The sequence below is a fragment of the Capra hircus genome, chromosome 14, assembly GCF_001704415.2.
Source record: "Capra hircus breed San Clemente chromosome 14, ASM170441v1, whole genome shotgun sequence".
Taxonomy (NCBI): domain Eukaryota; kingdom Metazoa; phylum Chordata; class Mammalia; order Artiodactyla; family Bovidae; genus Capra; species Capra hircus.
The window spans coordinates 66,312,306-66,324,932 of NC_030821.1; the positions used below are offsets into that span (position 1 = coordinate 66,312,306).

Sequence of the window (12,627 nt, forward strand, 5' to 3'; positions counted from 1 at the left end):
TTAAGCTAATAGTTATCTTAGTAGAAATTTGGTCAGTAAACCAAAGCATTGCTACATTGCTATAATAATTACCTGCAACTGTAAAATATATCATGTTTTGATGTTTAGATGTAAATAAATGTGTCCCATAAATAAAAATTTATTTTCAACCCAAAGGAAAAATATAAATTTCAAAAAATTACAAAACATGTACTGGACACTCCACTGGGCACTTGAGATACAGAGATAGTTGATTCCAGCCCTCAAGAAGTCTGGGAATGATAACAGAGCCATATAGTTAACTTCAATATGACCCCCTAAATGGTGATAGCATTATACAGTGCTATGGATAAAGAGTATATGAATCCAGCCTAGAAGTATCAGAAAAGATTACCAAGGAAACAAAAATCTTAATTCTCAAATTGTTTTGATACCTGGGAAAAGCTACTGATTTCTAAGATAAATTATATTCTACCTCTGAGAGAAAAAAAGGAACTAGCTACTAAATTTTAATTATATGTCTGCTCTCCAGTATGTAATGACAGACTACCAATTTGTGATTTCTTCAGTTTCCTTTGGAAAATATTATTCTATAACTCAGCAGTTATTAGTAAACCATATCTAATATTTAGCTTTAACTTACAACCAATTCAAATTCACTGCACTGTTAAATAATTCTCTTCTTCCATTGTCTTTATAATAAGACCCTAAACTGTTTTACATTACTTTGGTGTTAGCCCTTGAACAGTTATTCCAATCATAATACAGTAAAGAAAGCAGACCAGCAGCATTATAAGGTTCTTCTCTGGGGTGGCTTAAAATGAACTTTACTTTCTTCATTATCAGAAACAAGTCAGAGCATTTTCTCCACCAAAGAAAATAGCTTAGAAATTCTAGTTCTGAAATGACCCAACTTAAATCCAAACTAAAGTAAACATATCCTTTTTCCCAGGAACTAAGAAAACCTCTACTATAATTCTATCTCTAGATGGTAACAGTATTTAAACACTAACAGACATGGTTAACAATCTCAGAAATTCCATAATATTATGTTTTAAACTAAGTTTACAAACCTTTTGCTTTAGCATAATAAATAGGATAATCTATTCTATCTGGAATGAATTAATTTATTAACTCTCTGTACTATTAATGAATAATATAGTTATTTCAAGTCCAAAAGACAGATGCACAAATAATTATAGAACCATTACCATATCTCAGCTGTCCTGGGGTTGGTGGTTGAGCTTCCAACTTTTCTGAAGGGGAAAGAGAGGGTGTGGTCAATAATTAGTTACTATAGCATGATTTTTTATTACAATGAAGAAAACACTAGCAGAATTACAAAATGAGAGAACAGCAGAGTTTATTCATAAATTATCTTTAGGCGAATGAACCAAAGTTATTCATACAGGAAATATTTCTTGGTATAGATTAAATTACAAGGCTAGAAAAACAAATTGAGCTTTAGTTACAGGCCTACTATGACCCTATATCCCTGGGCAAATCACTTATTTGGGGGTTTTTGTAAGATAATGAGACTAATTAATATCCCTTGATAACATACTGAATATTTTAAGTTTTGAAAGCAATACTACTGGACAATAAAGAACATTTACACAACAAAATGACCCCAGAGAGTAGGGTGTGATTCACCAAATAGTAACATTACTTATATGTCATAATAAACACAGAAAGTTTTCTCAAGTATATTATATCAAAGTATATTCAAGTGCCATCATTAAATCTAAAAATTAACAATTACAAAAACGCTATCTATGTAATCTCATAACAATAACCAACTCATCATTTGTATAACAGTAAATTACAGTAAAATGGCAGAGAATTCCACCTTTTTTATCCTCATTTAATCCAACAGAATTAACTGATACACTATACAAAAGAACCCAAACCATGGGTTGCTCTGCAATAAAGATCTAGTATAACCAAAATGTCCAAAGAAATACATTATAAACTGGATAAATATTTTCTAAAATATTTATTTATAATCTGTGACAATATAAGAACTGAAGAGTTTAGTTTTTAAAAAGTGAAAAGCCAATGAATCTCCATCAATAAGCTATTTTACTGAAAAAGCATATAGTATCATAATGACTTTATAATCAGCAATGTGCTAAAACCTAGGGTTTAGGCAATTATTGGATTATTAAGAAAGTTCTATGAATGCAAGTTTACGTTTTGTTTTTCCTTTTCTAGGACAGTAAAGAAATGAAGATACCCTAAAACTTTGCAGTATTTTATATCTGCTTAGAATATAATCTCTATTCTTTAACTAGTACTATTACCTCAAAATCTACTTTGAAAGCATGCAAATAGTTTTCCAAATTTTTAACAAGGAATATAAGATACCACTGTACTCCACAGAGTTTTCTGGTGAAGTAAACATGCAAAAGTGGTTACATACCAGAACTATTTCCTAGCTGCATTACTCTCATCATCACTACAGTTCTGACACTGTGAGGAGAAGTCCTTGTCAGTTGACTGGAACATCCTGAAATACCTAAAAATTCAACAAGCAGGACCTTCCCAATGTAATGAGAATATATAGAGTCCTTGCTTTTACTTCTTCAAATTCTCTACATACTGAGCAAAGTATTTTAAAATATTTTACAACTCCTAGGATGAAAGAATAAGAGCTAGGCAAATACATAATGTGTAAAAGTAATGAGGGGGAAAAAAATCAAATAATGTAAGCAATATTTCTAATCTGTCTTTCTAAGTACTTACAAAGATTAAAAAATTGAAGGTAATGAAAAATAACTCTTTTTAAAAGAGAGAGAAAAAGAAAATAATACAAAGTAAAGGAGACACAGCAGGGAGGAAAACCACTGGCACAGAGGTTAAAGCAAAATCAAAGCATAGAGTTTTGCCTCCTGCATTATAAAGAACCCAAGGAGTAATAAGAGGAAACAGAAAAGGAACATTTCCTAGAAAGTGGAAATTTTATTGGAAAGTATCCATCAAAAATTGTGACTCATAAACTGACCATTCTGAGGATTCTGAGACTATTATCTTCTTTACTACATTAACGGAAAGAAGACAACTATATATCAGAAGTGAAAAAACATTAGGTGTATAACACACAATAAAACGCAAATAAGCGTTTTATTTGAAATAAGCCCAAGGTTTCAGCAGTCTGTACCAATTTTAAAATGTGAAGGGAGCTAATATAATCCCCTTGAAAATAATCATAATAAATCCCAAAGCTTTATATCCCTACATACATATCTTAACCTTAAATTTTTTCTGATACACGGTAAATTATGTACATTTACATGGAAATTTACTCCAATCTAATGTTTCATTAAGCAGACTGGAGTTAGAAAAATTAGTTCTTTCTGTTTCAGTGTGCATGTGCATTACATGCATCATAATTTCTCTCTTTTTCTAAATATTTTAAAATAAGAAGACTATTAATATTGTACATTGATCTAGTCACTAAGTCGTATCCAACTCTTGTGACCCCATGAACTGTAGCCTGCCAGGCTCCTCTGTCCACGGGATTCTCCAGGCAAGAATATTGGAGTGGGTTGCCACTTCCTTCTCCAAAGATTGTACATTACCACACCATATTTTCCAACCATTTTTAGCTTAAAAAGTCCTGGTTCTACTTCCAGTACAGGCTGAATTATCTTTTATCAGACCAATCCTATACAGAACAACTATAACCATAAATAAATATTTGAGAGCCCTGGAAAATGACCAAAAAGCAGGTTGATTGTGGAGAGGAATCAACAATTACAAGGAAGAATGGAACTAAGTGAGTTACCCATTTTACGAAGCTTTTGGCCTAATCCAGCTCTTTAAAAAAAAAAAAAAAACCTGCAGTCTTTCTGGCCTAAAGAAGCAGCGGGCAAGGTACAAGGTAACCAAAGCCACTGCAAAGTGAGAGAAAAGAGCAGAGTCAGAAAGGAGGAGCCTTAAATTCTGATGTACATTCAGTTCAAACATGGCTTCTGTGTGAACCACGCCTGTGCAGGGAAAACCACAAAAATCCCAGTGTAAGGTAAAATAGAAAGAAAACAAAAAGAATGAAGAGCATCAGGAATGGTAAATACTGAGTAAATATCAAAGATTACTTTCTCCCTAGTAAATTAAATAAACCTGATTGTCCAAAAACTGCAACACTGCCATGTGGAGTTTATAATGTATGTAGATATAATACATTTGACATCAAAGCATAAAGGATGAAGGAGGTCACAAATGGACCAATTTGGAAATGTGGTTGCAATGTTTCCACAATGTATGTGATGTGGTACAAGGTTCTAAGTAGAATTAGCTCTAAGCAGTCTGTAGAGTTCAAGGATGCCTATTTGTAATTCCTAGAGCAATCATACATACAGACAAAATACATTAAGGATACAGTTAAAAAGATAAATAAATAATGTGAAGAGGATTGCAAAAAATATTAAGTCAAAAGAACACAGGAAATGAGAACAGAAGAAAAGAAGAGGCACAAGCAGAAACCAAACAGTAAAATAGTAAACCTACTTACAAATATATCAGTAACTACTTTCGATGTAAAAGGACTAAACAATCCAACTAAAAGGCAAAGGTTGTTAAAACGGATATAAAGGCAAGACCCAACTATATGATATCTGAAAGAATTACACTTTAATAGATTAAAAGTAAATAAATGGCAAAAGACATATTATACAAACAGTAAGCTTGTAAGACTGGAGCTGCTGCAGTGCTGTGCTTAGTCACTCAGTCACGTCTGACTCTTTGTGACCCCATGGACCGTGGCTTGCCAGGCTCCTCTGTCTATGGGATTTCCCAGGCAAGAATACTGGGGTGGTTGCCATATCCTCCTCCAAGGGATCTTCCTGACCTAGGGATCAAACCTGCATCTCTTGTGTCTCTTGCATTAGCAGGTGGATTCTTTACCACCTGGGAAGCCCCTAAGGCTGGAGTTGCTGCTCAGTTGCTAAGCCATGTCCAACTCTTTGCACCCCATGGACTGCAGCACACCAGGTTTCCCTGTCCTTTACTATCTCCCAGAGTTTCCTCAAACTCATGTCAACTGAGTCACTGATGCCTTCCAACCGTCTCATCCTCTGTCACCCGCTTCTCCTTCCTCCTTCTATCTTTCCCAGCATCAGGGTCTTTTCCAGTGAGTCAGCTCTTCTCATCAGGTGGCCGAAGTACTGGAACTTCAGTATCAGTCCTTCAAATGAATATTCAGGATTAATTTCCTTTAGGATTGACTGGTTGGATCTCCTTGCAGTCCAAGGGACTCTCAAGAGTCTTCTCCAGCACCACATTTCTAAAGCATCAATTCTTTGGTGCTCAGCCTCCTTTATGGTCCAACTCTCACATCTGTACATGACTACCGGAAAAACCACAGCTTTGCCTATATGAACCTTTGTTAGCAAAAGCTGGAAAGGTGATGTTAAAAGCAGATAAAGTAGACTTAAAAGACAAAGAGTATTACCAGAACCAGGGACATTTCAAAATGTTAAGAGTCAACTCATCAAAGGGCATAATAACAATTTGCTTATTCCTAGTAACAGAGCTTCAAAATGCATGATGCAAAATCTGACAGAATTAAAGGGAAAATAAACATTTCTACCATCATACTTGAAGATACAAAAGCTTCTCTCTCAGCAACTGATAGAACACTAGAGGAAATTATCACTAAGAAATAGATTATCTGAACAACATTACCAATCATCTCCATTCAACTAATATTTAAACATCCATACTCAACAACTACAGAATGCATATTCTTTTCAAGTGCAGATGGTACATTTATCAAAATAGACCATATGCTGATCTGCTGATCCACAAAACAAGTGTTAATAAGTTAATGATTACAACTGTAAAGAATATGTTCTCTGACCAAAATACAACTCATAATAATAAGATATCTAGAGAAGAAAGTGGAAATTAAGTAACATCTTCTATATACATGGTCCAAAGAAGAAATCAAAGAGGAAATTGAAAATACTTTTCAAATGAATCACAATGAAAGTACAGTATACTGAAATTTGTCAGGACAGCTCAATGAAAGCTTAGAGGAGTTTTAAGTACTAATATTAAGGAGAAAGGCCTAAAATAAATGACATATGGTTCTATCTGAAAAAGCTACGAAAAAAAAGAGAGCAAGGTAATGAAAAGTAAGCAGTAAAAAGAAGGCTATCACAACAAAAACAGCTGAAATCAATGAAATAAAAAGTAAACAATAACAGAAATAGACAAAACCAAAGTTGATTCTTTGAAAAGATTAACAAAATGAAAAAATCTTTCGGTACACCAACCTAGAAAGAGAACACAAATTACTAATGTCAAGAATAAAACAGGGAACATCACTACAGATCCTATAGACATTAAAATGAGAATATTACATATAACTTCATGCCAACCTAGTCAACTTAGATGAAATGAACAAATTCCTTGAAAACTAAAAGATATAAGCTGAAACAAAAAATCTGAATAGCTCTAACAAAATCAAATTTGTTAACAAGCACCTTTCCATAACATTCACACTAAAAACAAAACAAAACAAAACAAAAAACCTCCAGACCCAGATGGTTTCACTAATGAGTTTTATTAAACACTTAAAGAAAAGCAAATGCCAACCCTAGACAAACTTACAAGTTTCTTCAGAAAAATAAAAAATGAAGAAATAGTTCCCAACTCATTTTATAAGGTCAGAAGAGTACTAAAAATGAAATCAAACCAAAAATTTACCGAAAGAAGAGAAAGCTACAGACCAATACCCTTCATGACCATAGACAGAAAAATTCTTAACAGAATGATAACTTGGTGGAAAAACAATTTAACGGGATGATAATGGAATGAAAACTGCTTTTCCAAAGTGTGTTTATTTAAAATACTGGCAAAAATAACTAACATCCAGACTTCCTTATTTTTTTCTTTTTCTCAGATATTTTTCATTGTTTGAAGAAGCTGACTTAATAGGGTTTCATGTTTAGAAATGTATCAGTTCAGTTCAGTCGTTCAGTCGTGTCCGACTCTTTGCGATCCCATGAATCGCAGCTCACCAGGCCTCCCTGTCCATCACCAACTCCCTGAGTTCACTCAGACTCGCATTCATCCAGTCAGTGATGCCATCCAGCCATCTCATTCTCAGTCGTCCCCTTTTCCTCCTGCCCCCAATTCCTCCCAGGATCAGAGTCTTTTCCAATGAGTCAACTCTTCACATGAGGTGGCCAGAGTACTGGAGTTTCAGCTTTAGCATCATTCCCTCCAAAGAAATCCCAGAACTGATATCTCCTTTAGGATGGACTGGTTGGATCTCCTTGCAGTCCAAGGGACTCTCAAGAGTCTTCTCCAACACCACAGTTCAAAAGCATCAATTCTTCGGCACTCAGCTTTCTTCACAGTCCAACTCTCACATCCATACATGACTACTGGAAAAACCATAGCCTTGACTAGACGGACCTTTGTTGGCAAAGTAATGTCTCTGCTTTTCAATATGCTATCTAGGTTGGTCATAACTTTTCTTCCAAGGAGTAAGCATCTTTTAACTTCATGGCTGCAGTCACCATCTGCAGTGATTTTGGAGCCCCAAAAAATAAAGCCTGAAATATATAGGTTAGCATATTAACGCATATATATGGAATTTAGAAAGACGGTAATGATGACCCTATATGCGAGACAGCAAAAGAGACACAGATGTAAAGAACAGACTTTTGGACTCTGTGGGAGAAGGCGAGGGTGGGATGATTTGAGAGAATAGCATTGAAACATGTATATTATCATATGTGAAATAGATCACCAATCCAGGTTCGATGCACAAGACAGGGCGCCCAGGGCCGGTAAACTGGGATGACCCTGAGGGATGTGATGCGGAGGGAGGTGGGAGGGGGGTTCAGGATGGGGGACACATGTACACCCATGGCTGATTCATGTCAATGTATGGCAAAAACCACTACAATATTGTAAAGTAATTAGCCTCCAATTAAAATAAATTAATTAATTTAAAAAATAAAAAGAAAAGTAACAGGGATCCTTGTGGGGTTGTTAACTCTTCTGTATGTTGACTCTATCAATGACAATATCTTGCATGTCACACCATATGAAGTTTTTACAAGATGTCACCTTTGGCGAAAGTGGATAGTCTGTATTATTTCTTGCAATTCCATGCGCGTCTGCAATTATGTCAAAATAAAAAGCTTAATTAAAATTAACAAACAGGAGTAAAAGAAGTTAGGCGCTTTTGAAATTTGTTCTTAAAAGTCTTATGTATGCAGGCTGAAAGGCAAATAAACTTTAGCTAAAAACAACCAAATTGATCTACTAAAAATGAAAATGCAAACAAGACACACACACACACAGAAAGAAATACAGAGGTTAGGACAATTATCTGTATGTATCTATGAGATAATATTTACATGTAAATTTCTTTTCCTTTTGATTTCATATTTAAGTCTTTACTAGCAGGAAAGTAAATAAGACATGATAGTTCTTACAAATTACTAATTTATACTGCATCAAACCAAATGAAAATTATTTTAAATAGGACTTTCTCTCCTTCTATCCTTGAGAACAGAAATATATTCAAGTATTTTAATGTATAAACAAATCTTTACCTAATTAAAAGCTCCCTAGATATTAATTATAAATCCTGAAAACTATAACACTTTGCATGTTTAAATACAAAAAATTCCAATACTTTCAACATTTTGTTTTGCTTCAGTAACCCAGGAAGAATAGAGAAAACAATTTAAAACATGCAATTTTACTTTTACGAAATGACATTCTGATATTTTAGAATGTATAGAAAATGAGGAATTCCAATTAGTCTTCTAATTAACAAAAGCAACCAAAGACCTGTTGTAGCTTACAAAATACTGTTACTACCTAAGTAATACTGAATTTTTAAAAGAAATATTTCCTTGATGAATTGGAATATTATAGTGCATCAGAATCATCATTTAATGGTCAACTATTATCTATTTAGGAAATATAAAACTGAGGGTCACTGCCATATAAAAGTCAAAACAGCGTCAGAAGGAAACACAAATTAAGGGTTTTTTTCTCATATCTCAAGAATAAAAATGTATTTAATCAAGCAACTTTTTATATTTTGCTATATAAGTATAAATAATTACTTCATACTATATTCACTTAAAAGGAAGTGGAGGGGGAAGTCAGATTAGAAGGAGAAAGACATAGGAAGAAATGAGAAACAGAGCAAGGTAACAAAAACAGATGAGGAACAATTGTAGAGATTTTTTAAAAAGAGAGAAAAATTTTGAAAGGAGCCTCACTGAAGGCCACACAAGAAGGAAATTCTAGATCTGGGCGAATGGAATTGCTGGGACATGGTTTTCTTCAGTCTCTCCACTGTATTTCTTCATTAAGTAGCCATTCTTTATTCATAATTGTATGTGTGTTAGTCACTCAGTCATGTTCGACTCTTTGCGACCCTATGAACTGTAGCCCGCCAGGCTCCTCGGTGCACAGAATTCTCCAGGCAAGAATACTGGAGTGGGTTGCCATTTCCTCCACCAGAGGATCTTCCCGATCAGGTGTCAAACCCATGGTTTCTTATATCTCCTGCACTGGCAGGCATGTTCTTTACCAGTAGTGCCACATGGGAAGCCCTTTTTCTATACAGAAGTGCACATAAAATTGTATTCTGTCATTTTCACAAAGCATTATAAGGTGAACACTTCCCCTTTTAATTCCCTAAGGCAATAATTGAATTGATAGTATTTTATTTCATTATATGATACACAATAGTTTAATCCCCTTAACTAGATATTTATTCTTCCTTATTTTTCACTTTAAAAATAACACTTACATAAACCTGTACCTAAATCTTCTTATGTTTCCCTGAAAGTTCTTTAACATAGATTATTCTTAAGTGGCATTACTGAGTCCAAAAAAGGCATATATTTAAGGATTTTTAAAATTTTACAAAATTTCTCTTAGAAAAAGTAGGGCCAAATTACTCCCATCTTGCTACATTTTAATTTTTTTAATGTTACACTTTTACTAAAAATATTCTTACGCTCTCAGAACACAGGTAAAATGTCATTAAAACAAAATCCTTGAAAGAAATTTTCAAGCCCCAGTCAACTGCCAAGTTACTTTAACTGACAGAAGATTCCAATACAACAAATAAATAGGACAGGTTCAAGGAGTTTACTATGAAATTTAATTAACCTGCATGCTGCTGCTGCTGCTACTGCTAAGTTGCTTCAGTCGTGTCCGACTCTGTGCAACCCCAGAAGGCAATGGCATCCCACTCCAGTACTCTTGCCTAGAAAATCCCATGGACGGAGGGGCCTGGTGGGCTGCAGTCCATGGGGTCGCTAAGAGTAGGACACAACTGAGCTACTTCACTTTCACTTTTCACTTTTCACTTTCATGCATTGGAGAAGGAAATGGCAACCCACTCCAGTGTTCTTCCCTGGAGAATCCCAGGGACGGGGGAGCCTGGTGGGCTCCCTCCTTAATTAAGTTGTTGTTGATCAGTCACTAAGTCATGCTGTGTCCAGGTCTTCCTTAATTATATTTTCCCATAAAAATAAGTTTTAAAAAGCTTTAGTCCAACATCAACAAACGATTCTATAATATCTTTTAGGATTGTAAGTCATTCTAGAAGGAAATATATATTAAACTGAAAATCAAACTACTTTGGTAGAAGAAAGTAAGTGGAACACTTATAGTTTCTTTAGTTTCCACTATAAAACAATGTGTTTACAAAGTGGTGGGCTTCCCTGGTGGCTCAGATGGGAAAGAATCTGCCTGCAATGCAGGAGACCTGGGTTTGATCCCTGCGTTGAAAAGATCTAGAGAAGGGAAAGGCTACCCACTCCAGTATTATGGTCTGGAGAATTCCACAGACAGAAGACCTGGCAGGCTACAGTCCATGGGGTAACAAAGAATCAGACATGATCGAGCGACTTTCACTTTCACTAGAAAACAAAACTATACCCCTTGACTACAGTGTGACATATTACATTATTAATTAAAACTCAATATTTTATATAATCTAGGAGGGAAAAGAATCTGAAAAAGAATAGATGTATATATAAACATACACTGTTTAGACTTTTAACAGAACCAAAAGTTCCTACAAGTGAGGTTAAATTTACAATAAATATATAATGCATTAAAGAAGACAAACTTAAAATGCAAATCATGCTGTTCAAAATGATTTAAGCAAAGCAAATCATACCAGATGCCAAAAAATCAAACATGCATCCAAAAGGGTTTATAAAGCTACAACACAATATTTTTTAAAAGAAATAAATTAATATGGTTGAGCAATATACTTACAAAACCTGACATTCTGAACTGAACATTGAAACACTTTAGAAACTAAAAAAAACTTCACTTTTTAATTTTGTAAATTTCAATTAACAGGTCTTATCTTTTAAAATAATGGCTATTAATTATAGTTTTTTAAACACATTCCTTAGTTAAGACCAAAAAACAGTATTTCAGTATGATTTTGTTATTTAGCATCTAAAAGTTTATTGCAACATGCAAAGAAATGTTTACTTAGATCATGTAATATTGTCACTCACTAAACTTCAGGGGAACACAGCATGCAACCTAGGGCTTCAGTGCAGCTTACTTAAGGGAGACTAACAAATTCCTGGTCTGAGGCAGTCCAGTGGTATAACAGATGACAGGAGTTGGCCAGTACTAATGATGAGGAAGGTGATATGTGCATGCTTAGTTGTTCAGTCCTGTCTGACTCTTTTCGACCCCATGGACTGTAGCCCACCAGGCTCCTCTGTCCATGGGGATTCTCCAGGCAAGAATACTGGAATGAGGTCACCATGCCCTCCTCCAGGGGATCTTCCCAATCCAGGGATCGAACCCAGTTCTCCCACACTGCAGGCAGATTCTTTACCCTCTGAGCCACCAGGGAAGCCCCAGGAAGGTGATAGTAGTGCCTAATTGATCATCACCTTTGTTAACTTCATTAATGTTGGCTTAAGAAATAGTAAATACTGGGACTTCTCTGGTGGTCCAATGGCTAAGACTCCTTGCTCCCAATGCAGGGGACCAGGGTTCACTCCCTGGTCAGGGAACTAGATCCTGCCCGCTGCAGCTAAGACCTGGCACAGCTAAATACATAAAAATAAATCTAAAAAACAGTAAATACTAGATGTATAGTAATTTATTCCTCTTGTATCTGTCATTTCATGGAGTGTTTTTTTTTTTAGGATAATCAAACATACTATTGCTCTGTGGTTGCTTTCACATGTCTAAGTTGTGTATTTAGAACAATTATATACTCAATGCTTAACTCAGACACTGTATTCCTTTCCTTCTTTCATGCCAAAGGAAAACAGACAAAGAAAACAATTACTATATAATGATTTTCCTTTTTTAAAAAGGCTAAGATAGTAAACTGACAGTACAAATTTTTTAAAAAAGCAGATCTTACTTTTATGTTTTAGGTATAGAGACAGTACTATACAACTCTAAATTTTAAAATTATATACCTGAGCATATATAACATGGGTACATTATATTATAGATGGAAAGCTTAAAGTGGATTAAAAAAAATCATCTTGGAACATCGTTAAGTGGTTGACATGTGTGTGGGTATGGTGACATAAATTACTAGAAAACACTCATTTAAAAAATAAAACTGCTTAATATTAGGAGGGAGAAGAGTTTTTCAGTCAGTAT

The 12,627-nt window shown here is 34.7% G+C and overlaps 1 protein-coding gene across 2 annotated transcripts in view; it reads right to left on the reverse strand.

The window, feature by feature from the left end:
• Nucleotides 1-12,627, reverse strand: part of TMEM65 (transmembrane protein 65) — a 48,846-nt gene that overhangs the window by 14,193 nt on the left and 22,026 nt on the right. For both annotated transcript variants that reach the window (XM_018058546.1, XM_018058547.1), the window contains one exon: nucleotides 1,191-1,235. In XM_018058546.1, coding sequence (XP_017914035.1) covers nucleotides 1,191-1,235 — 45 coding nt within the window. The remainder of the gene's footprint in view (nucleotides 1-1,190; nucleotides 1,236-12,627) is intronic.